Consider the following 26,892-nt stretch of genomic DNA (forward strand, 5'->3'; position numbering starts at 1 on the left):
CTTCCCTGGATCCTGGGAACTGGTACGCCACCCTTGACTTAAAGGACGCATACTTCCACTTTTTTATGTTCCATGGCCACGGAAGGTTTCTACGGTTTGTGGTTGGAATGACTCGCTACCAGTTTGCAGTGCTCCTGTTTGGTCTACAGCACCAACAGTGTTTACAAAATGTATGGCAGTAGTCGCAGCCTACTTCAAACGTTAGGGTATTCAGATCTACCTGTACCTTGACAATTCGCTCATCAAGAGTCACTCGAGGGCACAAGTCCAACGCGGCGTCGTAGTACTATGAGCCACCTGCCAAGTGTTGGGCCTGTTAATAAATGAACACTAGTCCCGGTACAAAGAATAGAGTTTATCGAAGCAGTCCTTGACTCTACCCAAGCCAGAGCTTTCCTACCAGAAACCAGATTCCCAGGGATGTCAGATCTGATTGCCCGAGTCACGACTTACCCACTCACCACAGCCCAAGAATGCCTCAGACTTCTGGGGCACATGGCAGCGTGCACCTATGTAATACAGTATGCAAGGCTACATCTCAGACCCCTACAGATGTGGCTGGCGTCAGTCTACTCTTCAGGCAAACATCACTTGGACCTCACAATACCACCGCAAATTCTTACCTCCCTAGCATGGTCAAACCCGCACCATGTGACAGAAGGGGTTCCACTTGCGACTCCATATCCCTGGTGTCTGATGCCTTGGACTTGTGGGCAGCCCACCTCGGTACACTCAGGACCCAGGGCCTATGGTCCCAAGAGGAGCTGTTGTTGCATATAAACGTCAGGGAACTCAGAGCCACCCATCTGGCTTGCGAAGTGTTCCTTCCCCAACTGTGAGACAAAGTAGTGCAGGTGTTTGTGGACAACACAGCATCGACATTCTATGTCAACAAGCAAGGGGGAGCACAGTCATCTGCTCTCTGCCAAAAAGTCCTTCACCTGTGGGACTTCTGTATCCAACATGCTATCCATCTTGAAGCCTCACATCGCCTGGGGGTCCAGAACACTTTAGCAGGTTGCCTCAGCAGGTCATTCTTTTCACTCCACTCTCCACCTGGATGTCACTGGGACATCTTCCAGAAGTGGGGAACTCCCCAGCTGGACTTATTTGCTACCAAACAAAACAGAAAATGTCATGGGTTTTGTTCTCTTCCCGACCTCAACAGGGGCTCGCTTTCACAAGCCTTTCTCCTGTCATGCATAGGCAACCTGTTGTACGCCTTTCCACCAATGCCTCTCATCAACAAGGCTCTTCTGAAGATCAAGAGGGACAGGGCATGAGTCATCATGATACCCCTGGCATGGCCTCACCAATACTGGTTTGGCATGCTTGTGGACGCTTCCAAACAGCCCGAACCTGCTCTCGCAGGACCACGAACCATTGCTGCACCCGAACCTTGCCTCCCTGCACCTGACAGCATGGATGCTGCATGGCTAAGCCTCAAGGAGCAGGCTTGCTCCAGACATGTCCAACTTGTTCCTTTAGAAAGTAGAAAACCCTCTACCAGGACTACTTACCTGGCTAAGTGGAAGCGCTTCCCCTGCTGGGCATCTGAATGGAACCTCTCTTCGTTTGTCATCTTTACAATCCATCTGAGAATATCTGTTCCATCTAAAGCACCAAGATTTGGCACTCTCATCGATCAGGGTACACCTGGCAGCCTTCCACTCTCACATCCAGAGCAGATCAGTCTTCTTGCAGGCAGTGATGATCAGATTTCTCAAGGGCCTGGAAAGACTCCACTGGTCCGTGATCTGGTCCCCCCAATGAGACCTCAGTTTAGTCCTATCTAGGCTCACTGGGCCTCCTTTCGAGCCATCGACATCCTGATCACTTCTGGATCTATCATGAAAGGTTGCTTTCCTCATAGTGATCACTTCTGCGAGATGGGTCTCTGAGATAGTCTTTAACCTTAGAACACCCTTAAACAGTGTTCTATAAGGACATGGTTCAGCTGCACCTCTACCCAGCCTTCATGCCAAAGGTGGTATTGCAGTTTCATGTCAATCAGGATATTCTCCTGCCGGTGTTCTTCCCAAAGCCACAGAACTTCAACGAGGAGAGGCATTTGCATGCTCTGGATGTCGGACATGCCCTGGATTTCTACCTTGAGCGAATCAAGCCTTTCCGTAGGTCATCTCAGCTTTTCATTGCAGAGGCTGACAGGATGAAGGGACTCCTGGTGTCTTCTCAGAGTATTTTGTCCTGGATCACCACCCATGAGTAGGCAAAGGTCATACCTTCGCCAATAATGATAGCTCATTCAACAAGAGCACAGGCTTCATCAGCAGCATTCCTGGCTCATGTTCCAATCCAGGACATCTGCAGGGCCGCAACGTGGTCGTCTCTCCATACTTTCATGACCCACTATGCCATCACTCATCAGGCCTGAGATGAAGCTGGCTTCGGCAGAGCGGTGTTACAGTCGACCTGTCCATGAACTCCTGGCCCGCCTCCAGAGGCACTGATTGCGAGTCACCTGATGTGGAATGGACATGTGCAAGCACTCGAAGAAGAAAAAATGGTTACCTACCTCTTGTAACTGTTCTTCAAGATGTGTTGCTCATATCCCTTCCTTGACCCACCCTCCTTCCCCTCTGTCGGAGTTCTGACAAGAAAGAATTGAAGGGGAGAACTGAAGGGCCCCTTATACCAGTGCATATGTGTGCAACTCCAGAGGGCACAAGAGCCAGCCCTACAGATACCACAGGGGGAAAAACGTCCAGCACCGGTGCATGTGGCAAGCACAGACCCTTGAGATGGAATGGACATGAGCAACATCTCTCGAAGAACAACAGTTACGAGAGGTAGGTAACTGCTTTTTTCAGGATTAGGCTCCAAATTTGTAATTACCACTTATTGTTATTACCTTTTATTCAGCTGAAGGATGGACAGAGCAACTTGTTCACGTTAGTGAATTTTTTCCTATTTCATGATCTTCAGCTTTACATAAAAGTGGAACCTGGATGTCGAGCCAGTGTTGACGTTAGAAATATGGCTCATATAAAAACTACACAGGCTAACTTCTTGAAAAGGCATTACGTAAGATTCACAAGCTGTCACAAAATACAAATGCTGTTACTACAAATCTGATTACAGAATTGCGGAGTCATGCCTGTTGTGGCAAGCTTTCAGTATCTCAGCCATGTGCATTTGTGCTACAGGAACTAGTCTGTGGTAAACATAAATGAAGCATTAGAATTAAAAAATAAAAATTTGTGACATTTTTATTAATGGATCAAGATTTTTTTTAAACAGAACTGATTTTTTTTAAAGAAAGATGGAGTCGTTGTATAACCAAACTGTCACTAATGAACTCCTTAACAATCTAGATGTCCTTCAGTGTATTCAATTGATGGCACTATTGCTACATCCACTTTTGGAGGCATTAGAGAGCAAACATTAGGAGGCTAAGATCGTGTCTACAATACAGGTTACTTGGGTATAACTTGCATCGCTCAGGGGTGTGAATAATCCACACACCTGAGTGACATAAATTAAATGTGTAGACAGTGCTATGTCGGTAACAAATCTTCTCCCACTGACATAGTTACCATCTCTCAGAGGCAGGAGTTAAGCCACCAGAAGAGCTCTCTCCTGTGAGCTTAAGAGCAGGGGTGGGCAAACTTTTTGGCCCGAGGGTCACATCGGAGTGCAAAACTATATGGAGGGCCAGGTAGGGAAGGCTGTGCCTCCCCAAACAGCCTGGCCCCTGCCCCCCTCAGAACCTCCCACCCATCCAACCCCCCCCCCCACTCCTTGTTCCCTGACCACCCCCTCCTGGGACACCGCCCCCTATCTAACCCCCACTGTCCGCCCCCCCCCCCCCCGCACCTCTGCCCTATCCAATGCCCCCTGCTCCATGTCCTCTGACCGCTCCCTGTCCCCTGACTGTCCCCTGGGACTCCTGGCCCCCTTACCATGCTGCTCAGAGCAGCATATCTGGCAGCCATGCCGACCAGCCGGAGCCAGATGCACTGCCCTGCATGAGCACGGAGCCCTGCAGCGCAGAGTGCTGCCCACGCGGCGGCATAGGTGCGGGGTAGGGAGAACAGCGGGGGAGGGGCTGGGGCCAGCCTCCCTAGCCAGGAGCTCAGGGGCCAGGCAGGATGGGCTGTAGTTTGCCCACCTCTGGCTTACAGTATTTGTGGTGGAGATACTCTAAGTGCTGTAGTGTAGATGTAGACTAAGAAAACCCTTTTCCAGTATAATCAGAAATTGTACCATGTTATTTCCATAGCTTGACAGATTGTTTTCAAGAGAGACCCTTTGCCCTTGGGTGTCAGAGTGCCTTGTTATTTTTGGGATATTAACATATGATTATTGTCTAAACAGTTTCCTATATTGAACACTGATCTGCAAACAACGAGTGGCAGCCAGGAAAAGCAGTCCTGGTGGGAAAAAGCACTCTATTCTCCCCTCTTTCCTGCATCACAGTGTGAAGGTAAGAAGAAGATACCGTTCTTGAACTAAGTGTGTTAAAATTGCTTACTTTACAGATGACCAGAAATAGAACTACCAGCTATACATAAAATTAATTTGTTTTTATTATAAATGCTAATTTGCGGGATAACAGCAACGCGGTCAGATTAAATCACATTTTTAATAAACAGATCTGCTTATCCATATCACTGATAACTTTGGATTTATTTAAAATGAAAATATTTTTAAAAAAATCCTTCTACATTTTATGCCAGTTTGTTCACTCCCCCCCCCCCCCACTTTGGACTATAAAATAGATGTCAGTTTCACTTCTGTTTCTATTTATTTTCTAATTATATTAACACAGTGCTGCAGTGTTTGGATTGCTCACACAAAGGGGAATGCTTTATTTAAAAAAAATAGGGATTTCTTAAAGATCTCTGAGCTGTAAGAACTTGTCTTTTGAAAAACTTACATTTGGGGCCAGAATTGACCTGATACCATCCCTTTAACATACCTGATTTTGAGAGCACTTCACTAAATTTTGGTATGTTTGTCAGACTGGGTATGTTTGTAATAAATTGTCTGACTGGATTTTTAATAAATTCAGACTTTTTTTTCTTTGCTCTAAAATTTTAAAAAACTTTGGATACAATTTGAGATTGCCTAATAGTCAGTTGTACTTATTGTAGACTAAATGGATTCAGCATTTGGGGAAGTAGTGGTAGAGGCCACAATAGTAGCAAGGAGAGAAAGTTAGTTGTCAAGGAAGTAATTGTAATTTGGCCTGAGATGCTGCAACAGAGGGTCTGGCAGGAGGGCCACAAGGCCTTTGTTGACTTGTGGTTGGAGAGGAAAGGTTGCTGATTGATTGCCCTTCATGAAATTGCATATTGAATACGTTATTCAAGGAAAAGATGGTACATCTCTCCTTTTGGGGACTGGATTTGATTTTGGCCTCCATTAATGTGTAAATAAGGTGTAATTTTTTAATGGTGAGTAATTAACCATTGGAACAATTTACAAAGGATTGTGGTGGATTTTCCATCACTGACCATTTTAAAATCAAGATTGGATGTTTTTCCAAAAATCATGCTTTAGGAACTATTTTATTCTATGGCCTATATTATAAAGAAATTCAGACTAGATAATAATAGTCCGTTCTGGCCTCGGAATCTTTGAATTGGGGAAGGAATGGTTAACAATCTTGGGATTTGACAGGGTGTTTGGGGGGCTGCCAAACAGATTCTGGGACCTCCTGTTGGCAGGTGCCTAGTGAAAATACTTGTTCTATAGAGGATCCATTCCCTGATAAACTGGAATTGGAAGCTGATTAGGAGAAAGCATCTCCTCAAGAGGATGGGGCTGGGGCTGCAAATGACTTGTACATCGAGGAGACAACAATGGATGTTGAATGACATGTGAGAGAACTTGGGTTTCTGTTTCTCCTGTAGGAGTGTTGACATCACATAAAGCACCACCACAATTGGCACTTATTGGCAGTTTCTTGGCATGCTCAGGAGAGAAGTTAAGGGATTGAAATAGGCCTGGAGACTGAACTATTCTCCCATTGTTAGTACTAAAAAAAAACAAAAACAAAAACCTCTATGAATACTTTACATTTATTATTTAATATCTTAGGAGTGGTAAGAGAATTTAGTCATTCTGTAATTTTTAATTATATTTTGTAATTCTTAGTAATGTCTCATATTTAAACACTATGTAGCTGAAGTTCTTAAATCAAATTATCTAACATTTTATTGGACTTCTTATAAGAACTTAGAAAAAACAATACTAAATAAGTTGGTTAATTGTTTGTTATTAATTACCAAATATTACTATATATTACTTGCAGAATGCACAAGTTATTTTAGAGAGACAAGGTTGGTGAGTTAATATCTTTTAATGGACCAACTTCTGTTGGTGAGAGAGGCATCTTGTCTCTCTGATATCCTGGGACCGACACGGCTACAACAACACTGCATACTCATTTTTTTTTATTCTAACATTAAATTACTCATTTCAAGTGTTCAATGCCCAGTAGTAAAAAGTCACATTTCAGTATAACTACAGAATTATTGCATAACAGCAAATAAATGGAGTCAGGGAAACAGATAACATAACAGAGCTTAATCTTGAACTACACTGTGCTACAGCATTGTACACATACTAACCAATGCAGCTACAGTTGGACCATCGCTAGCCGAGAACTCCGTTAAGCAACCTTTGCTAGTACAAGTTATGGTCACAGACCTACTTTTCAATTTGTTTGATGAAGATGGTGTCAATCCGTCTAGAGTTCAAAATTTTTTTTAAATATATTAATGTAATTGTGTTAACATAAACATTTTTGGAAAAACCTCTAGCTGTATATGTGGTAACTCCCAGCATTCCTCTAAGTGAAATTTACCTATTTTTCACTGCCACCTTCTGGTGAGCTGTCATACCAACTTTAGTGGTAGAATTTATTTAATCTGAGGAAGAGGGAAGACATAGAAAATATGGGTGAAATCCTGCTTCATTTAAGTCAATGGCAAAACTTCTGTTCCGTTAACTTTAGTGGGGCCAGGATTTCATCCTATCTATATAAAATCTGACATTAGCTCTTACAGAAAGCATTAGCTTTTAAAGAGATCAGTCTTTCACAGAGTAGATAGCTGTACCCAACTATCTATGGTTTTATACATGCAAGACCTACTCTGATAAATTTTGAAGTAACCCCAGTGGACCAAATTGAGATATTAATTAATTAGGTTACAGTAATGCCCAGTGGTTCCAATCAGGATCAGGGCTTTGTTGGGCTAGATTTTTTACAGACAGAGGTAGAACTGGTCCTAAACAGTTTACAATATCAGACATTAAAAATGTATGAAGAAATTTCTAACCAAAATGGGAAAAAGTGATTTAGTCATTTTATAATATGTTACTTTTTACAGGTTTTTAGTAATTAAATTATATTTTTCTCTTTTTAATGTAGTGGTGTCCCTTTGAGGTAAGGTTTGAGGGCACTCTGGTGAGGAGAAACCTGCATTGTACTTCAGTGTTTAAAGCTGTCAAACCAGACCATTTCAGTTAACACACAACTTAGATAAATCTGAAGAAAACTTATTAGATGTTATACATTTTAGTGAAATGTAGATAAACTTGTTTCTTAATGAGATTTTCCTCCTCTTTTTTTGTCTCCTCCATTCTGAAACAAAAACACCTCAAGAATGTTACACAAATGCCAAGGGAGAGAATGGTGTAGGAGAATACCCAGATGTAAAGGAAGTTCCCAACAATGAAGAACATCTTTTAGATTTTAATATGGTGAGTGATTGATTTATTTTTATCCTCTGTCATCACAATATTTGTGGCTGGCCCCAGTTATATTCCAGACTACAAATTCTGATTTTCTCCACATTTTCATTTTGAAGCCACTTTCTTGCCCTGGCATTCTTTGCAAACTCCTCGCTGTACTTACCTGTCTTTTGGCCAAGAGGGTGGAATGTAAGCCCTCTGGGATGATTGTGAATTGATTGGTCAGATTTGCTGGAAGAGTGCTGTATTTTTTCTTCACAGAGCTTACTTCCAGTAACTAGGGTGGGACAGTGTGCTCCTGTGAACCACACAGAGCCACTGTTATGGGGAGTTAACAATATGCATGTTGAACTTTGTGTCCTTCTCGTAAGTCACAAACTACTTATTTGGTGAATGGTGCTTTTGCAGTAGGAGAAAATGCCTTTTGTCCCAGTTATTGCTACATTTCACTTTTGCCAGAGATGATACTCCTCTACTTAGTGAATTGCCCAGTAGGGCATATTATGTAGTGCTGCTAACATCTAGATTTTGCACTCGACATACTCCTGTAAGATCATTGATGCAACTGCAAATACGATGTGTTTCCAGAAGTGCGGCTTGATGCAGACAAACTAGCATGATGTGAGACCTTAAGATTTGGGAATGACTTGGAGAGTCACTCTCCAGTCAGCAGCGATAATAATGTACTCAGAATAAAAATGTGGTTCAGAAATTGGCAAGAGAGTCAGAAATGGAAGACTTCGAATGGAAGGGTGGGTGAAAAAAAATGCTGCCCTCAACCTGGATTTGTCATCACAGCCCAACCCTCGCTATTCACATCTAAGTTAGAAAGGGGAAGTGGGAACTGTAACTCTGAATAACTGTGGCATCTTTCCCCTAACATAAAAAATAAATTATAAAATCTGCCAGCTTATAAATAGACAAATATGTTTTGTTTTCCACTGTACCAAATAAAGTGTCAATTTAAATCCTTAGGTTTCTTCTGTTCATGAAGCAAGGTGTGCAGATGATAGAAATTCTGGAGCAAAACCAAATGGCTTCAGGAAGAAAATATACTCCAGTGATAGCTCCAGCTCTGAAGAGACAGCTTCAGAAGGTGGAAGTGAATGGGCTGATCCTTGTGAGGAGGAGCTTTTTTCTCGAACTCACCTATAAAACTGCAGAATACAACAAATGATTTAAAAGTAACATGAGATGGAAAACTGTCCTTCCTGAGGGTCTGTAGCTCTAAAACAACAACTTGAGTTTCCTCTTCAGTTAACGGATTCAGATATGTATTTATCTTTCTCTTCTTGCTTATTTTATAGTTAGGGACATAACTGTCCTGTTGAATATTTTACTTTCTCCAAACTGTTAAATTCTTGGCTATTTGAACTAGATTAGATTGTGTTGTCAAATCAAGAATGGATGTGCATGTGCTTGTCTTAGTGGTACCACTGCTTTTTTGCATCTTAACTGCAGTTATTGTCATTCGTAACTGTAGCCCTACCACTATTACTATCTTATTAGCATTGCAGTGTCTACAACTACTTCTGCTATTCAGAGACTTTAGCTTTTGGCACATTTAGGATTTGTTCTTTGAGAACAGGGAGATAAATACTAAACACTGTAATCTATCAGTGCCTTTCTGAATGCAGGAGAAAAGCATGAATGACTTGTCCAGTCTTCATTCAGTAACTCTCATAACTTTGAAGTAGGAACAACAGGGTTGTGCTTTAGAGACTTACAGAAACTGTGTTTTCTATCCTATGATTTTCCCCTCCCTCCCCCCATCCTGCAAACCAACACTGAAGATGCTATGGTTTGTAGTCTTCTTGCTAACTGGAAAAGCCAAGGATTTTTGTAGGTATGGAGGCAATGTGGGGTTTTTTTTCTTTTCTTTTGTTTTTTTTTTTTGTCCTTTTTTAGTGACCTGCCATTATAAGGTAGAAGTATTTAAAAAAAAAAATCCCACCAAAACCCCCCAAACCACTGGGGTTATGTGGGGATTGTTGTAAACTTTGTAACAAGTAATAAGGATTTTGTCTTGTTGCAAATTATTGCATTCATGTAACCTGCAAATGCATCCTATATTGAATTTGAGCCTGATGACTAAAACTATCTAAAATGCTCAGAATGTTCAGTGTTTTATATGCAAAAGGTCAGTGCTTCACTTGAAAGAAATCCTGTGGCTGCTGCAGTTAGCTGCTGTTGTGGCTGTAATTTAGTAAATCTTGTAGTTCATTTTGTGTTCCTGAGAGAATGTTAGGGGCAAGTTATGTGTGTGGTGGGTGGGAGGGTGGGAGGGAAGTGATGACTTACAACATACATGTGTGATTGCAGTAGTGATTGTTGCTTTACGTGACTTGCTTTTAAATTTTATTTTGTTAACCTAGAAAGTGAATACATCATCAAGTTGCATCTGTACAAGACTATCAGCTCCTTGTGCTTTTTAATACATTATGCAAAATTTATAAGCCAGGAGGAGCAATATTTGCAAAACTAAACATCCTAAGTTTTTACCAACTAAGTTTTTAAAAAACTAATCTATACAATAGCAGCATGTCTATAACATCAGGAAGTGCAGAGAGTCTAGTACTGACTTGAAAAAGCTTAACCGTTAATTTTGACAGGCAATAAAAACTCCTAAGAATTATAGCTGTTTGAAATATGATCTGAACGGGCTGTGAAATATGTTCTGTGGCAGGGAAGTGAATTGAATAACTGGGTTTTGTTGCCTTTTCTTAATTGATAGTACAAGAATTAAGATCTGCAGTTATAAAACCGTGCAAGGCTGCATGTATCCTTTTTGCTGAAACCCTTACTTAATTGGCTTTGTTTGTTCTTACCAGGAAAATTTTTCTGATCCTGCTATTAAACTACATATTCTTAGGGTTTATATTCATACAACAAATCTTTTGACACTTTAAACTTTTTTAAATTTTTATTTATTTGCAGATTTTGGATAGGTTTTTATGTATTTTACTTTCTTCTGGAGCTTCCTTAAGAGGTTGTGTAGCACCTGCACTGAAAACTATTTATCTGTAAACGTGAAAGTAAAATGAACTTAACATGTAAATTCCTCAAATCACTACAAGGACGAATGGAATAGAGCTTCATTCTAGAATAAAAAAATGACCAAATGAACATATTTCAAACACAATCTTTAGCTCAGTTTATATTTGATAGAGCTGCTTTTTTAGTAAGAAAGGGCTCAAAAACAACAAAGGTGTTGACTTTAATTACATTGTGGTGTAATATTCCAGCACCTTTGGGGAAAAATAAAATGGTATATAATTGAGCTTGGGCAATAACAAATTGTCTGTACTTGTTTCCATAGTTTAATGGCTAAAGCTCTAAAGCTTTCAGTGAGAGAGTTGAGGTGTGGTTTTTAGTTTTTCTGTATGGATAGAGACACAAAAAAGCATTAAAGGTTGGCAAACGCTGAACTGCACTGTGGTATGAAGCGCATTGCATATCCATAGCACTGAAATATCAGTTTTCCATTCCTGGGCTGAAATTTGTTTCTACTGTTTTGCTTCAAGTGGTTGTATTTGTTCTGATTTCATGTACACCAGAGTAACTGATTTTGTTTTCTTGTGGGGTTACTTAACACCAAATAAAAATATAAAAGGACAATTGGATGGCCTGTGTGTATTCTTTTTGGTTTAGTTAAGATATATAATTCTCATTCAAATTTGAACATACAACACTTAGTAATTAAATATTTTGAGGTAGAGGACACAGAGTGCAGATATCTAACTAACACAAGTCCTCTTTCCATCACTATAATGTCTTTCTGCTCTGTCCCTGTGTTTTAGTCTAATTGAGACAAATATGCACTGCATGTGTCATTAAAATCTTTGGACCCTTGAACTTGTCTCAGAAAAAAAAGAAATTTCAGAAGAGATGAACACACATCAGAATTCCTGCCTAATTACTATTGTAGAAAGCATCATACCCTTAGGTTTAAAACAGTGAGAAACCTGTTGTTGAGAGAAGATACTGGATCACTACAAAGAGAATAAGAATAATCAACTGGGAAACACTAATCTAACCTCCCTGATCAGTGAGATTGAGAATTTTTTACATAGCACTGGCGGATGAAAGACAAGTTTTTGTTTCTTCCCCCAACCTAAACTCAGCCATTCAGACTCAGAATATATTTGATTTGTAGAACTATGGTGAATACGATTCTCACTTTTTGAAAATGATTAATCTCAACCACGTGCCTGAAAGTGAAGTAGAAACTTCTCTTGTGTGTCAGCTTGAACTACAGAGCTAGGATTTTTTTTAAATTTATAACTGTGGATATAGGAAATTTAGTTAACACCTAAACTAAATGGCTTCATTTTCACTGATCTCAATAGGGCATATAATACCCATGATCTATAGATTTCCTAAGTTTGTAGCTCTAACACACAGAGCATAATGAAAAGTGTAACTTGGCCCTCCACACAGAATGAGTCTGACTTTCCTGGACTAGACAATGTGGAAATAATACAAAAATACACACTTAGGTATGTGAGACACATCCGTACAAAATTTCTTAGAGAAAAATATTTAATGGATGGTACCTGTTTTGCGGAGTGCCCGTGTCTTGGTCATTTTTTCTCAATTACAATTGTTTTCATCTCTATGTATTTAGATAACTCAGCTCCTAAGTTTCACTTCTTGAAAGGATGGTCATTGCATAATCTTCTGTGGCCACAAAATCAATAGGTTGTGTACTGGAGGTAGATATACTTCAGAGAAAGAATTCCAAACAATTCCCAGAGATTTATCTGTCTGAAGGTCCACTAAAGTCAGTGCCCAGCACATCTAGCAACATTTACCTCTAATTTCAAAGGTTGCAATAATTTCCAAATTGAAACTCTAATCCTAATAATTTCAGACATTAATTGTTCTAGAAATAGTTTTTCTTTGTGATTATAGAGGACTTTTGTTAAACGGATTAAATTGGTCAACCAGGCCTTTTGATCATTATATTTGAATGATTACTACAGATTTCTCAGTCAGCTTCCCCTTCCAGTATGTGATACAAGCAACACCTCTATTTTGCAAGGACAGCAAATTCTATTAGTCATTTTAGTGCCCAGTCAGGTCCATCTGGTTATAGTTGACTTTAATGTGCACTCCCATCAGCTATAATAGTCTTTAGCAGCAAATAAGACTCTTTTCAGTAAACAGCAGTGCTGATGCTTAAATGTTAGTTGCTCTTAAGAAGTGCGTGAAATTCTTTTCTTCCTTTGGAAATGTCAGAAATTATTCTCATATAATTTTAAGTATAATTTTTATACCAAGTGCCTTTGCCAATAGGAAAGGGGTTTTAGAATGTACCTTTTGATCCATGGGACCAAATCAGCCCCACTGTACAAGGTGTGATCCTTAAAATCAAACTCCAGTGAATGAATTTGACCATTAAGGGCTCCCTTCCCTCCAGCTTTTGGATGTCTTTAGCTTGTTTACTTTTTGTCTCAACCTTTCCAGACTACTCTACCCTTCAGGAATCTGATTTGTCTTGCTTACCCCAAGTTTCACATCACTTAAAAACTACTTGCTTACAAAATACAGAAGTGTCACAAGACGCTATTATTGAAAAAAGTGTACTTTCATTTTTACCATGTAATAAAATAAATCAATTGGAATATGAATATTATACTTCCATTTCAGTGTACAGTGTATATAGAGCAATATAAACAAATCGTATGAAATTTTAGTTTGTACAGACTTTGCTAGTGCTTTTTAATGTAGCCTATGATTAAACTAGGCAAATATCTAAATGAGTTGATGTAACCCCTGGAAGACATTTGTGTACTCCTTTAGTATAATTAATAATTTGTATGTATATGACATCTTTCACTGAAAATCTCAAACTGCTTTACAAAGAGGGTAAGGATATTATCTCTGCCTATTGAGCTGCCCCACAGGAGGGTAGGTCTAAGGCACTTGCAAGTTGGGCAACCCCCTTGCTCGGTAAACAAAGAGCTAGGAGTGCTCAGCTCTTTCATTTGCTGGAAAGCCAACTAGGGAGCAGCTCATCCTCATGGCTGTCCTCCCCACAGCCTACTTTGTTTTCTTTCATCCTTGAGGTCACTGGCAAAGCTCATCCCAATTTAGCACAAGTTGTAGAGGCAGTAGAAGTAACTGATGTTGCATCGCTTCCTGCTCTTCTCTGCAGAGGGTGCTGTGTGCATTGGAGACTGAATACAGTTCATTCTCCCTTCAATCCTTCTGTGATAAAGGAGGAAAAAGACTGCAAAAGGAACCTCAGAGACCCAGGGGGAAGGGTGGGGAGAGAGACCCACAGTAGTGATAGAGAGCCTATTCCACCTATGAAATAAGTAGTAGTTTTCAAGCTTTCCAGAGTGGCTCACAACCACGAGTGCTATCCTCAGGGCACAAACCCCCAAACTGGTTGCGCTTTCTATACATAGATTTCACCAACTGAGTATCAAGTGTGAACTCCTCAAGCACTATAACAGCCTTAACATGGAGTCCCAGACAGTCTCCTTGGGTACTCTGGTCTATCTTGCCACCTAAGCAAGCTTGCCTTTGGGATAGATGGTCCCTTACACCAAAAATCACAACAATATTCAGAAAAAAGGAAAGGAGTACTTGTGGCACCTTAGAGACTAACAAATTTATTTGAGCATAAGCTTTCGTGAGCTACATGCATCCAATGAAGTGAGCTGTAGTTCACAAAAGCTTATGCTCAAATTTGTTAGTCTCTAAGGTGCCACAAGTACTCCTTTTTTCTTTTTGCGAATACAGACTAACACAGCTGCTACTCTGAAACTTATAACAGTGGTTCTCAACCTTTCCAGACTACTGTATCCCTTTCAGGAGTCTGGTTTGTCTTGTTTACCCCAAGTTTCATCTCATTTAAAAACTACTTATTTAGTACAGTACTCAAAATCAGACAAAAATACATAAGTCTCACAGCACACTATTGCTGAAAAATTGCTCGCTTTCATTTTTACTATATAATTATAAAATAAATCAATTGGAATATAAATACTGTACTTACATATCAGTGTATACAGAACAGTATAAACAAGTCATTGTATGAAATTTTAGTTTTTACTGACTTCACTAGTGCTTTTTATGTAGCCTATTGTACTCCCTGGAAGACCTTTGAGAGCCACTGCCTTATAACATACAATACAGATAGTATTAGTAAGATTAATACATGTAGCATCCCACAAGCATTTCATAAAGCCTAAACACATTCTTATCAACGTAACAACTATTTTAACAATGCTAGCACACAGGTTAGCTAGACTGGTTCCAGCTATGGATTTGTCAGTGTTCAGTGAGGCCTAGGAGCATTGGCATGAGCTGGCAACTGGTCTGCCACTGTCCCAGTAGTATCCCCAAGAAGAGGAAACTGTAGCACTGGGAGATGACATGATTTGCCTCAACTCAAAGCAAAACTGGGACTCAGGATAGTTTCTGTTCCTAGCACTGCCACCGTCTTCTCTAACCACTGGAATTTCTTGCTTCTTTTAAAAATAATTCAAAGTTAGTTTGTTACAATTCAATAGAGCTTGTTTTTCAAGTTCTGAGCACTTTCTAACAAACTAGAACATACTACAGCTGGAAAAAGCATTGCTTTAGTGGCTTGTTGCGTATGCTGAACACTGGGTGATTTTGATTACACGGATTTCACTGTGGAATTGCTGGGTGTGTGTGTTATGATAAGACTATTGTCTGTCCAGGGGATATTTGAAAGTGCTACAATATCTTACTCCATCTAAGAGTCTTCCCCCTTTTTCCTGTCCCCCATTCATCTTGCCACCCTACATGGTTAAAAGAATAAAATTAGGGTCCCCCAGCACCTGCTAAGGTGCTCCCCCTCACCTCTGCCAATGATAATCTAGGTGTTAACAATAATGGTGCTACATGCCTGATTTTACTTAGCCCATCCTCCTGCATGAAAAAGTTACATTTTGGCTGTCCTGCTACATGTGTAGGAAAGAGGTAGACAGATTGGGCGTGGGAGGGGGGACGACAATAAGGGGCACTTCTCTCACCTGACTCTGGTTCACCCAGACCTGTGCTGTTGACATTTCTCAGACACTGATTCACAGAAGGATATTTCTGTAAGGAATAATCCATGCAGGTGGTGGCTGTGTGGGAGATGTATTGATGACCACAGCTGGCCAGAACAAAGGCAAAAACTAACTCTGCAAAAAGCAGCATTAATTGAGGTCAAACAGAGAGACCCAGAATTTTGCCTATGTGTTGCAGACCACAGCACTCACTTGTGTGATATGCATACTTTCTGATCGAATCATCTTATTGCCCAGTGCTAGAACTCAATGGTACCAATCAATTCCACTCATGGTTCCTTTTTTACTCTGTTACCTTGTTCATTAGCCATTTTCTCACACACACACAAATTCTACACACATAGAGAAAGCACGACGGCCGATCTCATTTCTGACATTTGTCTTCAGCAGTGAATTATCCTGTCTCAGCATGACTGAAGACAACAGAGATTATTCATTTGTTACATAGGAATGCAACATACTTCTTGCTCTCCTGCTGTACATAAGGGCTGAAACTACTTTAAATGACAATTATGAAAAATCACAACAGAAGGTACTTGTCAGTTAATGATAGTGCTCAAACTTTTCATGACCCTATGAGTTGAATCATCAGTGAAATAACATTCATTTAACTAAAAAAAAAAAAAAATAGTGGCTCATCAAAATTGACTTCCAATTTATAGTAGAAAGGTAAAGTCCAGTCTTAAAAGTTTTTCTCCTCGGGTGGTGCTCGGGGGGGTGGGGGGGCAGTAGGATTTGTCTATATTGGCACTTCATCAGCAAAACTTTTGTCATTCAGGGGTGTTAAAAAACACACACACACAGAACAACAAAAGTTTTGCCAACGAAAAGTGATGGTGTGAACAGCGCTTTGATGACAGGAGCACTCTCCTGCTGACAAACAGCAGCTACACTGCGTGTCTTTTAGTGGCATGGAGGACAGCTGTGTCGTTTAAAGCCTCATAGTGTAGCCATAGTCTAAAGCAAGTGTGTATTGTAATTACATTGATGACAGCCTAGAGAAAGGAAGGAAATGTTAGTGGTCTGATCCTGCAGTATGCTAAGAGCTATACTGATATTGCTATCAATGTGGAAACAGGTGGATAGCATTTTGCACGTGGTGCTCAAAATGTATAGGGGTGAAGAGATGGAAACCAAAAGAGGAGAGAGGGTAGAGATGGACAAAGAGGGGATAAAACAGAGAGAGGTGACAGGAAGAGAAGGAAAGTACATATTGCAAGAACCAACAGTTCTTATCATTCCAGAGGTTCCACTTCTGGCATTACAGATGGGACCAGATTTCCAAAAGAGCTTAGCTCCCATTTAGGGATCCACATACCAGCCAGGTAAGATTTTCAAAGGCGCTATGGACCCAGTGGGCTGAGCTCCTTTGCAAATCTGGTCCTGAACACTTCTGTTATCAAGTCAGTAAATTCTCCCCCTTTCCACGGTATGCATCCAATGAAGTGAGCTGTAGCTCACGAAAGCTCATGCTCAAATAAATTGGTTAGTCTAAGGTGCCACAAGTACTCCTTTTCTTTTTGCGAAAACAGACTAACACGGCTGTTACTCTGAAATCTCTCCCTTAGCTTTCCCATCTACACCTAAAACAGGTCAACCTAGCTACACTGCTCAGGGCTGTGAAAAATGTCACGCCCTGTGCAGGCGAGTTCTTCCATAGACCTAGCTACCGCCTCTCGAAGGGGTGGATTTACTGCAGCAACTGAAAACCCCTCCTGTCGCTGTAATAAGTGTCTATGCAACAGCAGGGCCGCAGCTCCCTCAATAACCCACTGGGGGTGGTGAGGGAAGATGCTTCTATCTCCAACTTTTTGTGAGAAGACTTTACAAGCCCCTCCCCGAAACTTGAGCTTATTTTACACCAAAATAAAGCCTCTCCCTCCATGTTAGGTTTCCAAAGTGGGTGGGCTTTTTGTGCCCCCCGCTTTGGGTCTGTGTCACCGGCCCGTTCTGGGGCTCCCACGGGCTGCCAGGTAGGGCGCTCTCTGCCCGTCTGAACGTGGCGTTTTCTCTCAGCTGTCCGGGTTCCCTGATAAATCGCCACCGGGTGACAAAGACCCGCAGAGACGGTCGCTTTCCTCGCCTCAGAGTCGCCCGGGGTCTCCCTGCTTCACCGCAGGCCCCCTCCTCCCTTACAGCGGGGCAGCCACAGCAACAAAGGGGTCCCACGCTGCTCCATTAGTCTCCCCTTCCTCGCGGCCCTCCAACCCCAGAGAATTCAAAATGGCGGTGGGCGGGGCTACTCGGAACAGGTACAGCGCCTGGCCGCGGGGAAGCCAAGCCGGGTCCGGCTAGCTCCGCCCCCTCCCTCTGGGAGCCCTATCTCGCGTGCTTAAACGCTTCTCCCGTCGCTCGCTCTCTCGCCGCCGATTGGCTTCTCTCGGTAGCGGGCGGGGCCAGTGAGCTGCTGGAAGGGGAACAGCGGCAAGAGAGAGGATTCGCGTCAGCGGTGGGGGAAGAGACAAGTGTGGGGAACAGCAGAGCGGGACTGCTCCCGCGGCGGAGGGGGAGCGGCGCGAAGGTGGAACAGCTGCAGGAGAGGCGGGGCTGGGTAGAACGTGACTGTTGCCGGAAGAGCCCGGCGGCAGCGGCCGAGCAGCGCGAGCGCGAGCGCCCCCGACGCCGCCCCTCTCCCTGCAGCCCGGCGGGCTGTGTGTGTGTCCTGGGGATGGGGGGCCTGCTCCCCGCTGGGGGTGGCTCCCTGCCGGCAGGGGCTGAGACGCCGCACCCCCGCTGAGCAGCCGAGCCTCCCGGACCAGGCGGAGAATGGACCAGCCCCCGGCTGCCCCTTAGCTCCGCCGCCGCCGCCGCCGCGGGGAGGGCTGGGCATGGCCCGGCCTGAGGAGACCAATGGACGGCAGAGCTACCCAGGTAACGTCCAGCCGGGGAAGTTTTTCCCCTCGGGGGGCGGGAGAGGGTGACTCTGCCCCGGGGCTGAAAGGGAGACGTGCGGTGACCCCTCCGCTGCTTGCCAGCGCGGTAGTGGAAACCTGGCATGGCCAGGAACAAAGGCGAGTCCCGGCTCCCGTCCGGCGGCCCTGCGGTGAGGGCACCCCGGATGCGCCCGTGCGAAACTTTCCACCCGACGGGTTCAGCAGGGGCCGCCCCGCCCCCCGGGCGCTCGGCGAGTTCACTGCCTCGCTCGAATCACCGGCTGGCTGCTCCGAGCCGCGATGGGAGGCGCTTGGGCTTGTCAGCTGGGGCCCGCGGGGAGCCGGCTCGGGTAGCTCCTCGCGGTCCCCTCCGTTTTCGCTTGAGAGGCATACTTCCCAGACTCTCTCGGGCCGCTCGGCGAGGCGCCTTCTGCCGCTCCCCGGGGCGGGGGGGCTTTCAGTTAGCAAGTGGGAGGCGGGGGGAGAGAGAGAACTAGTTGGTACAGCTGGTCGAAAAAATTAAGACATCTCCCCCCCCCCCTTTTTTTTTCCTGTTGGTCAAAAATGGTAAAAACAAAGTTACGAAAAAGTATTGAACTTTCTGAATTTTTTATGCAACCCTTCTCAGAAACGTTCTTGTGTGTGGGGGGGTTTTTTTTGAAGTGGCAAAACTAAAAATATGGATCCAGTTTTTATCCTGTCATATGGAAACAATGGTTTTCCTCTAGCTCTATTAATTGGGCTTCAAAGACTCAGTGAAATGGTACTGGAGAGTGCATGGGATATTGTTAAAGTGGTCTCTTATGATAGAATACTGGTAATTTGACATGGCCTTATATTTGTTTTCAGTATTATTGGAAAACTGTACATTACTCTTAGAACAGAGGTTTATTATGACACTGATTCATTCGAACTGTTTGACATGAGGGGGAAAAGGGGGAAATAGTTTTGTCATTTCAAAACCTGTGCTCATTATCCTTTTCTCCAACCTGTAGCTGGACTTGTAAAAGTTCATGGAGTGTTGCTCTGCAGCAGTCTGGTTTGTGGGGGAGAGGTTTGGCTCCGGTGTCAGAGTTAAAAATTACATAGGATTTTTTTCCATTTAAAACAAATTTCTTCCATTAAAGTTTTTGCACTGATGAACACTGGCTTAACTAATATATCTCCGCGTGGGCTTTTTTTGTCACAAGCTGTTAACTTGTCTCAGATCCATTATGTTCAAGTTAAAGGAATTTGTTACAGGCAGTGCTGCAGTATTAACCTGTTTTCCTGCCAGAAGGCCTGCTTTTACATTCTGTTTGAATGCCCAAAATTGCATGCTTTTCATGCATATTGATTTCCTTTTACACAGTTTAAATGTACACTGAGATCATTTGCAGTAGAGATTTCTAACGTGTACACTGTATGTACGTAATGTACATGAATATGGCATACTTAGTGAAACATACTACAGTCATTTTCCCGAAGAGTGGTTTTGACACTATATATATGTATAACGTAATCACTTTGCAGTTCAAAGATTGTATTGGTCCTAAAATACAATGGTCATTTATTTTTCAGGCAGGAGTATGGAGGTAACTATGCAAGATGGCCCAAACTCTGTCTAGTTCTTATGGGCTCCCAAAGCAATATACAAACATTAATTCTTTGAGTACCACCAAAATATGAACCCTGTTCTGTAGATTGGGGATGGGGGTCAAAACAAAAAGTTAAGTCACTTGCCCAGAGTTGCAAAGCAAATCTGTGGCAGAGCTAGGACTCGTGAACCCAAAAGACTTGACTGCATGTTTCCTGCTTTAACTGGTAGGCTACTATTAATGAGATGTTGCATTGTCTTGTTCTACAGTAAAACTGTTACATTTGCAGTATATAGCATGAGAGCACTAGACTTCTGATGAGATGTAGCCCTAACAGTTTGCCATGCTGATCATAAACAAATTAGGGAAGACGTCAGTATTGGGAGTAGCATTAACAACGCTTGGAATTGTCAGCATCAATTTCCAGAGGCTGCATTTATCAGATCTGGAAAACAAATATCCTTTCACTATATTAAAACAAACATCCTGGCCTGGGCACAGGCATAATAAACTGAATGTAAGTTCCATATGTTTTTGTTTTTTTACTGACAATTGGATACTGTCTGTTGCTTTAATTTATATATTGTACAGCAAATGTATGACATTCTGTAGCTTTCTGCTGTATAAAACATTAAAGAAAATTGTAGTTGTACTTACTTCTGCTTTTACAGATTGCATACTTAAAGCAACTCTTCCTGTTATGTTTACTGCGTAAAGGAAGAAATTTTTAAACCAAGTCAGAACAATTGCGCGGTGCTGTGTTGAAACCTACTTTGACTTATCTAAGAATCAATTTACTATTAGAAAACTGTTCATCAGCCTCTTGAGCTACTGTATTCTCTTGCTTTGAGCAAGAACGCTTGAATGCTTATTTGTAAGTATCCTGCGAAGAACCACATGATAAAACTGCAGTGAAACTGGAGTAACAGGTCACTTTCACTTTGCTGCCTCTTGAGAAAGCACTAAGCAGCAGCAGAGGCAGACATCTGGAGTTCTTCATTGGGGAAGAGAGCTTAAACACACAGACTGGGGGACATACTGCAGAGACATCCCCTGGTATCAACCAGAAAGTTGAGGGAAGGGTAGAATAGTGAGGCTGTCTCCCCCTCCTTGCATTACAGTAGCCAGAAGGCTTGTGGAGTGGTGAAGTAGCAGAAATTTCCTACTGAGGTAGGAGAGGGAATCAGAGAGAATGATTAAAATATGGGTGATGTTGAGGGAAGGGGAGTAAGGAGCTTCAGATCTATCCGATCAGCTAGTCAGAAGATGCTGTGTTTTTTTGGTTTGCTTTTTTGGTTTGTTTTTTAAAATTTGATTTGTTAATTAAGGGTGAAAGTAAGTTGTTTTTGTGTGTGTGTGTGTGTGTGTGTGTGTGCATATATACTAAGAAGAAACTTTTGTGCTGAGAAAAATATGTAGGTTTCAGAGTAGCAGCCGTGTTAGTCTGTTTCTGCATGCATCCGATGAAGTGAGCTGTAGCTCACGAAAACTTATGCTCAAATAAATTTGTTAGTCTCTAAGGTGGCACAAGTACTCCTTTTTCTTTTTACAAATATGTAGGTGATGTGTGACTGAGAACGTAGCATAGGGAAGAGAAGAACAGATAGTGAAGATATCTCTGGAAAAGACATGCTGATTGATTTCTTCTGGAAAAGAAGAAAAATTGAAGTGGGACCAGTAAAAGGGGTTTAACTTAAGTGAGAGATGCAGTAAGTAGGGCTAATCAAAAAAGAACTGATAAAGACCAGAAAAATTAAAATATTGTCTTACCACTAAGTAGCATTTGTTGATGAAGTTATCAAGCCATCTTTATAGCTTGTTAAATGCTAGAATACTGGTGAAATTAATCAAATGGATTCAATAAACTTGTATTTCAGCTATGAAGTTGCTGATCCTTGTATTTTTAATATATTAAAATAGAAAGTTGGACATGTTGCAATTAGTAGCACACGGTGTGTGACTCTTATTTCTTTAAATTGCAGAGGATGTGACTGTGGGAGGCAGTGTGGCGTTGTGGACATTTTTGATCCTATCTATTAGGGTGTGTCCATGTTAGGAAGAAGGTGTGTTTAATGTGTGGTAACTCAGGTAAAATCTTAGTGAAGGTAAGGCCCTATGTCGTTCTCACTACATTAGTAGGTCAAAGTAAACACTAAGGAGAGGGATCCTTACTATTATACGTTACTAGTGGGTATATCCAATGTACAAGCCCTACACTGGCACAGCTGCAGCTCTGAGGCTGTAGTGTAGACAGACACTTGATACAGCAATGGAAACGGTTTTCCCATCACTATAGTAAATCCACCCCCTGGAAGTGGTAGCTGTGTCGATGGAGTAATTCTTCTGTCAACCTAGTGGTGTGTACATCACGGCTTAGATCAGCTTAATATGTCTTTAAGGGGTGTGAATTTTTCACACCCCATAGCAATGTAGCTAGTTGAACCTAAGTTTTAGGTGTAGACCAGGCCAGTGTTAAGTTAATACTACAAGTGCCTTATCTTTACTAGTATTTTTCCTCATGTTCATTATCTTGTGCTATCTTTCTTTTTAAAAGGTAAGAATACAGCTTGTTTCCAAGTGAAGACAAAGGCCTTAGTCTTTTTGGGCTACTAGGACTAGGCTGATCTTTTCAAGCCCTGACAATACAACAAAATAGCCACAATAACCAAGTCTTGGGGAAAGCACAGGACAAGTTAACTCTCACAATCTTGGTAGTATTCACTTTTGTCTCATTTGACTAACAAATTAGCCTATTAAATATGATGTCCTATAGCAAAAGGAATGGCCAGTTGATGCATTGGTTGGTTTGAATGTATATAATTTAGTTGGCTTTTAGAACTTTGGGAATTTTCTTAGAGTAACTGTTCTTTTTAAAATGCAACTAAACAAATTATCCCTATAAAAAAAAGATAGGAAAAGCCTTAAGTATTGACCTATACTTAAATGGCAGCAACATGTTAAGGGAAACATAAAAGTGGGATGGACTGGAAAGAAACAAAGTTGATTTGCTTAATAAGGCAAGTTTAAGTTGAATGGCATAAGTATTTCTTCACAGAGTTGATATTTTCCAGGTGGATGTCAAGAAATTGATGTTCAATAGACTGCAGATTAAAATTGGGCCAAGGTTTAAATGTTGTGAAAATAGCTTTATAACAGCCCCAAACCAATAAATATTCAATGGAAAAAGCCACATTAAGTTAAGCTTGCTTGGTAGTATGTCATCCCCATGCAGAACATTGCACTGAGCTAAACTCAAACATCTGAAAACAAGGAAAGGCAGAGCTAAGGTTCACCATGCAACCTTAGCAATGCCCCGATATGCCCCATTAACCCACACTCGTTTTCTCTTTTATATTTCAGCAACTGTGGGGTTGGCAAAGCAGCTGAGGAGTTTGTACAACCCATTCACTCTGACCTACAGGATTCAGTCTAATGCTATTAAAAGACAAAAGTTGGAGGGCAGTTGCATATGCATACTTTCCTGCTGTTCTCTTGCAGCTGGCAGTAACCAGTGGGAATTTATTTGCTTCTACTCCAGGTGCAGTCAGTGTGTTAGGTGCACCTAAGTTAAATGGTGGAGGTAGTAGTTGGGCCTTCTTGGTAAAGGTGTGTTTGAGTGTGCGGGGGATTGGTGGTGTACTGTCACAGGTAGGGGGTGCCATGCCTCCCTCACCTGAGTTCCCAACCTCTCTTGCCTATCTATTAATCCATATGGCCACATAATCCTCTTCCCCTCGCTGCAGCCCCAGACCTCTCTTCTCCACCCCCAATACCTTCTCTTCCCAGGAAAAATTCAACTCTTCCCCCCCCCCTCTCCCCCCCGATTAAATTGCCACCCATGACTCTCAAATTGCAGCAACCTCCAGCCACTCTGTTCAAAACTCCTTTTGTCTTAGGTGTGGTATTGGGGTTAATTTATCCTTGGGGCCAGTCTACACTGGCAACACTAAAGTGCTGCCGCGGCAGCGCTTTAACATGCCTTGTGTGGTCGCGGCACAGAAACAAAACCACCTCCACGAGGGGCATAGCTCCCGGCGTTGGTGCACTGTGTACGCTGGCACTTTACAGCGCTGAAACTTGCAGCGCTAAGGGTGTGTGTGTGTGTTTTTTCACACCCCTGAGCGAGAAAATTGCAACACTGTAAATTGTCATTGTAGACAAGCCCTTAGATAGGTTAAAGAAGGGTGAGTTCTCGACCATCAACAGGTCTGTGATTCATCCAGTCGTTATTACCTCTTAGTTTAACAGCACAAAGCAGTAGAAGGAAATTGGGTTTTTGGGGGGCCCTCTGTAACTTGGAAACCCCTAAATCAAATTATCTCAAATTTGCATTACGTAGGCTGCCCGGTGCCTCCATGCGGCACACCAAATTTCAAAGCAATCTGAGTAACTGTTTGGATTGTAGCGCAGTTACAAGAATCGATATTAAACTATATTAATTGGTGGGAATGGAAACCCTCTAGCTGTTTTTCTGTAATGGTGCATGTGCCGTGTGTATGTTTTTAAAAAAAAAAAAAAAATTCTCAAATTGGCTCCCCCGGAGTCTTTGTCGGTGCCATGCACTACCTTAGGTAAAACTTGATAGTTTGAGACCATTCTGACCCAGATCACATCAATAGTTTGATCTTTACCTCGGGGCCCAAAAAAAAAAAAAAAAAAATCCCACCTAGAAACTTTCTTTAAAATGGTTGTGGGAGGGAGGCATATATCTCCAGCACCCATAGATCTCAACTGATTCCAAATTTGGATCACTAATCCTACCCTGCACTCTCCTGAGGCATACCAAATATAAAAAAAATCTGATTATGCACATTGATCTGAGAGAATTGAAAAGGTCCACCTTTATACAGATGTTGTGATGCAACGTAACTAAAGTAAAGCTCCTGGGTCACTGTAAAGCTTTCTTGATATCTTAAGATTCCATTGAAAACACCTGTTTTGAAACCCCCGTCATGGAAGCACTGAAAGTGAAACTGATGGTGCTGAATTTTCACTTGACGTGCTGAGAGAAGTATACAAAGTAAAGAGTATAAGTAATGACAAGGAAGTAGTTTTTTAAGAAAAAACATTTTCACTTGTAGTAACCTAAGTTCTTATAAACTGATTTATGTTGTTACTAACATATGATTCAGTTGCCAGTGCCCTTCTACCTCAGTTACTTGGTTTATTCTCTGTGTATGATTTTTCCCTAGGTAATGTGTGACTGCTAGATAATTAGTAATTTAGTTCTTTAATAAGAGACTTTAAAGTGTTTAATAAAACAAAACTGTTCTTTCCTTTTAATAGTTAACACCAATTGGACCAAGATGGCTGATGTAAATGTATCCAACTCCTTAAATGGTTTGAGCTTGATGGGAATTCTGGACACCAAAGTGGGCAACAGTATCCAGAGTCTTCAAAACTTGAATTCAAGGGCCCCAAGAGTGCTCTCATTGCCTGAGTATGGACCTAGTCAGCACTCTAGTGCTTTAGAACATAGCCATAGCCTTAAATCTGTAGATTCTGGTATTCCAACTCTAGAAATAGGGAATCCGGAGCCTGTTCACTGCAGTGTGTTAAATGTGAAGAGAAAACAGTCTGAGCCTGAAATCATGCCTGAGAGAACTTTTCAGAGTGCATGCATGCTGCTGTCTTATGTGCCTCCACTTTCTTTGAATGCTGAACATGAACACAGTGTACAAAAGTCCTCAACTTTTCCAAGAACTGGATATGACACAGTGAAACTATACAGTCCGACTTCCAAAGCTTTGAACCGAAGTGATGATATCTCTGTCTGTAGTGTGTCTAGTCTCAGCACAGAACTGTCAACAACTTTATCTGTTAGCAATGAGGACATTTTGGACTTCATGGTCACAAGCAGCTCAAGTGCAATAGTGACCCTGGAGAGTGACGAAGCACAGTTTTCAGATGTTACATTGAATCCCACTAAGGAGACCAATGATCAAAGCCAGCAGGCATGTTGTCAAGAAGTAGATGCGGACAGTAAGTTGAAAATATTGGGACCCTTCACTAGCTTCTTTGCCAGGTAATGGGATTTTGATACTTAAGAAAAATGTTACAGCTTTCTGACTATGTTTTGGGGGCTAGGAGGCTCTTAAAGGGTTTTATGGTAAGGAGTTACACATTCAGCTAACACCCAGAGGAACTGGAATTATCAAGATTACTGCCCTCTTTCTGCTCTGCCTCAGTAGGTCAGAGCTGCGCATAGTTGAAAGTTCTATGCTCTGTGGTTGGGATCCACAGAAGCTCGAACTCTGCACATGAAGTGAATGAAGGTGGAACTCTCTTCTTTCCAGCTGTGTTTAAAGGGAGGAAGCATGGTTTGGAGGAAAGGGCTCTGAACTGGACCCCAGGAGATTTGGATTTTCTTCCTGGCTTTGCCATTGGCTTACTGTATGACCTTGGGCAAGTCACTAAACATCATATGCCTTGGTTTTCTTATCTGCCAAATTACGAGGATACTTGCCTACTGTTGTAAAGCACTTGGAGGTCTAGGGATAGAAAATGTTCTAGCAGTGATGAGTATTTTATTAATGTAAACACATTCCACTTAAAGTCTAAATATTTGTCAGGCACTTTATTTTGTTTGACTTAATGTCGTCAGTTCACTGATAAGGTAACAAATGACTAAGGATACAATTTAGTCATGGAGATCACAGATTC

The 26,892-nt window shown here is 41.9% G+C and overlaps 2 protein-coding genes across 14 annotated transcripts in view; both read left to right on the forward strand.

Annotated features, from left to right (window-relative positions):
• Positions 1-11,343, forward strand: part of KIAA0232 (KIAA0232 ortholog) — a 103,180-nt gene extending 91,837 nt beyond the window's left edge. For all 10 annotated transcript variants that reach the window (XM_073342576.2, XM_073342571.2, XM_073342577.2 and 7 more), the window contains 3 exons: positions 4,339-4,447; positions 7,637-7,734; positions 8,701-11,343. In XM_073342576.2, coding sequence (XP_073198677.1) covers positions 4,339-4,447; positions 7,637-7,734; positions 8,701-8,880 — 387 coding nt within the window. In that variant the 3' untranslated portion in view covers positions 8,881-11,343. The remainder of the gene's footprint in view (positions 1-4,338; positions 4,448-7,636; positions 7,735-8,700) is intronic.
• Positions 11,344-18,306: 6,963 nt separating this feature from the next.
• TBC1D14 (TBC1 domain family member 14) overlaps positions 18,307-26,892 on the forward strand; it is a 106,854-nt gene continuing 98,268 nt past the window's right edge. For 2 of the 4 annotated variants that reach the window (XR_012158733.2, XM_073342582.2), the window contains exons 1-3: positions 18,308-18,650; positions 23,590-23,767; positions 25,516-26,254. Coding sequence is in view for 3 of the 4 variants with exons in the window: in XM_073342582.2 (XP_073198683.1) it covers positions 23,662-23,767; positions 25,516-26,254 (845 nt within the window). In the remaining variant the exon portion in view is untranslated. Of the gene's footprint in view, positions 18,651-23,589; positions 23,768-25,515; positions 26,255-26,892 lie in introns of all 4 variants that reach the window. The other 2 variants (XM_073342584.2, XM_073342583.2) reach the window with 2 other exon arrangements.

The sequence above is a fragment of the Lepidochelys kempii genome, chromosome 4 (assembly GCF_965140285.1).
Source record: "Lepidochelys kempii isolate rLepKem1 chromosome 4, rLepKem1.hap1, whole genome shotgun sequence".
Taxonomy (NCBI): Eukaryota; Metazoa; Chordata; order Testudines; family Cheloniidae; genus Lepidochelys; species Lepidochelys kempii.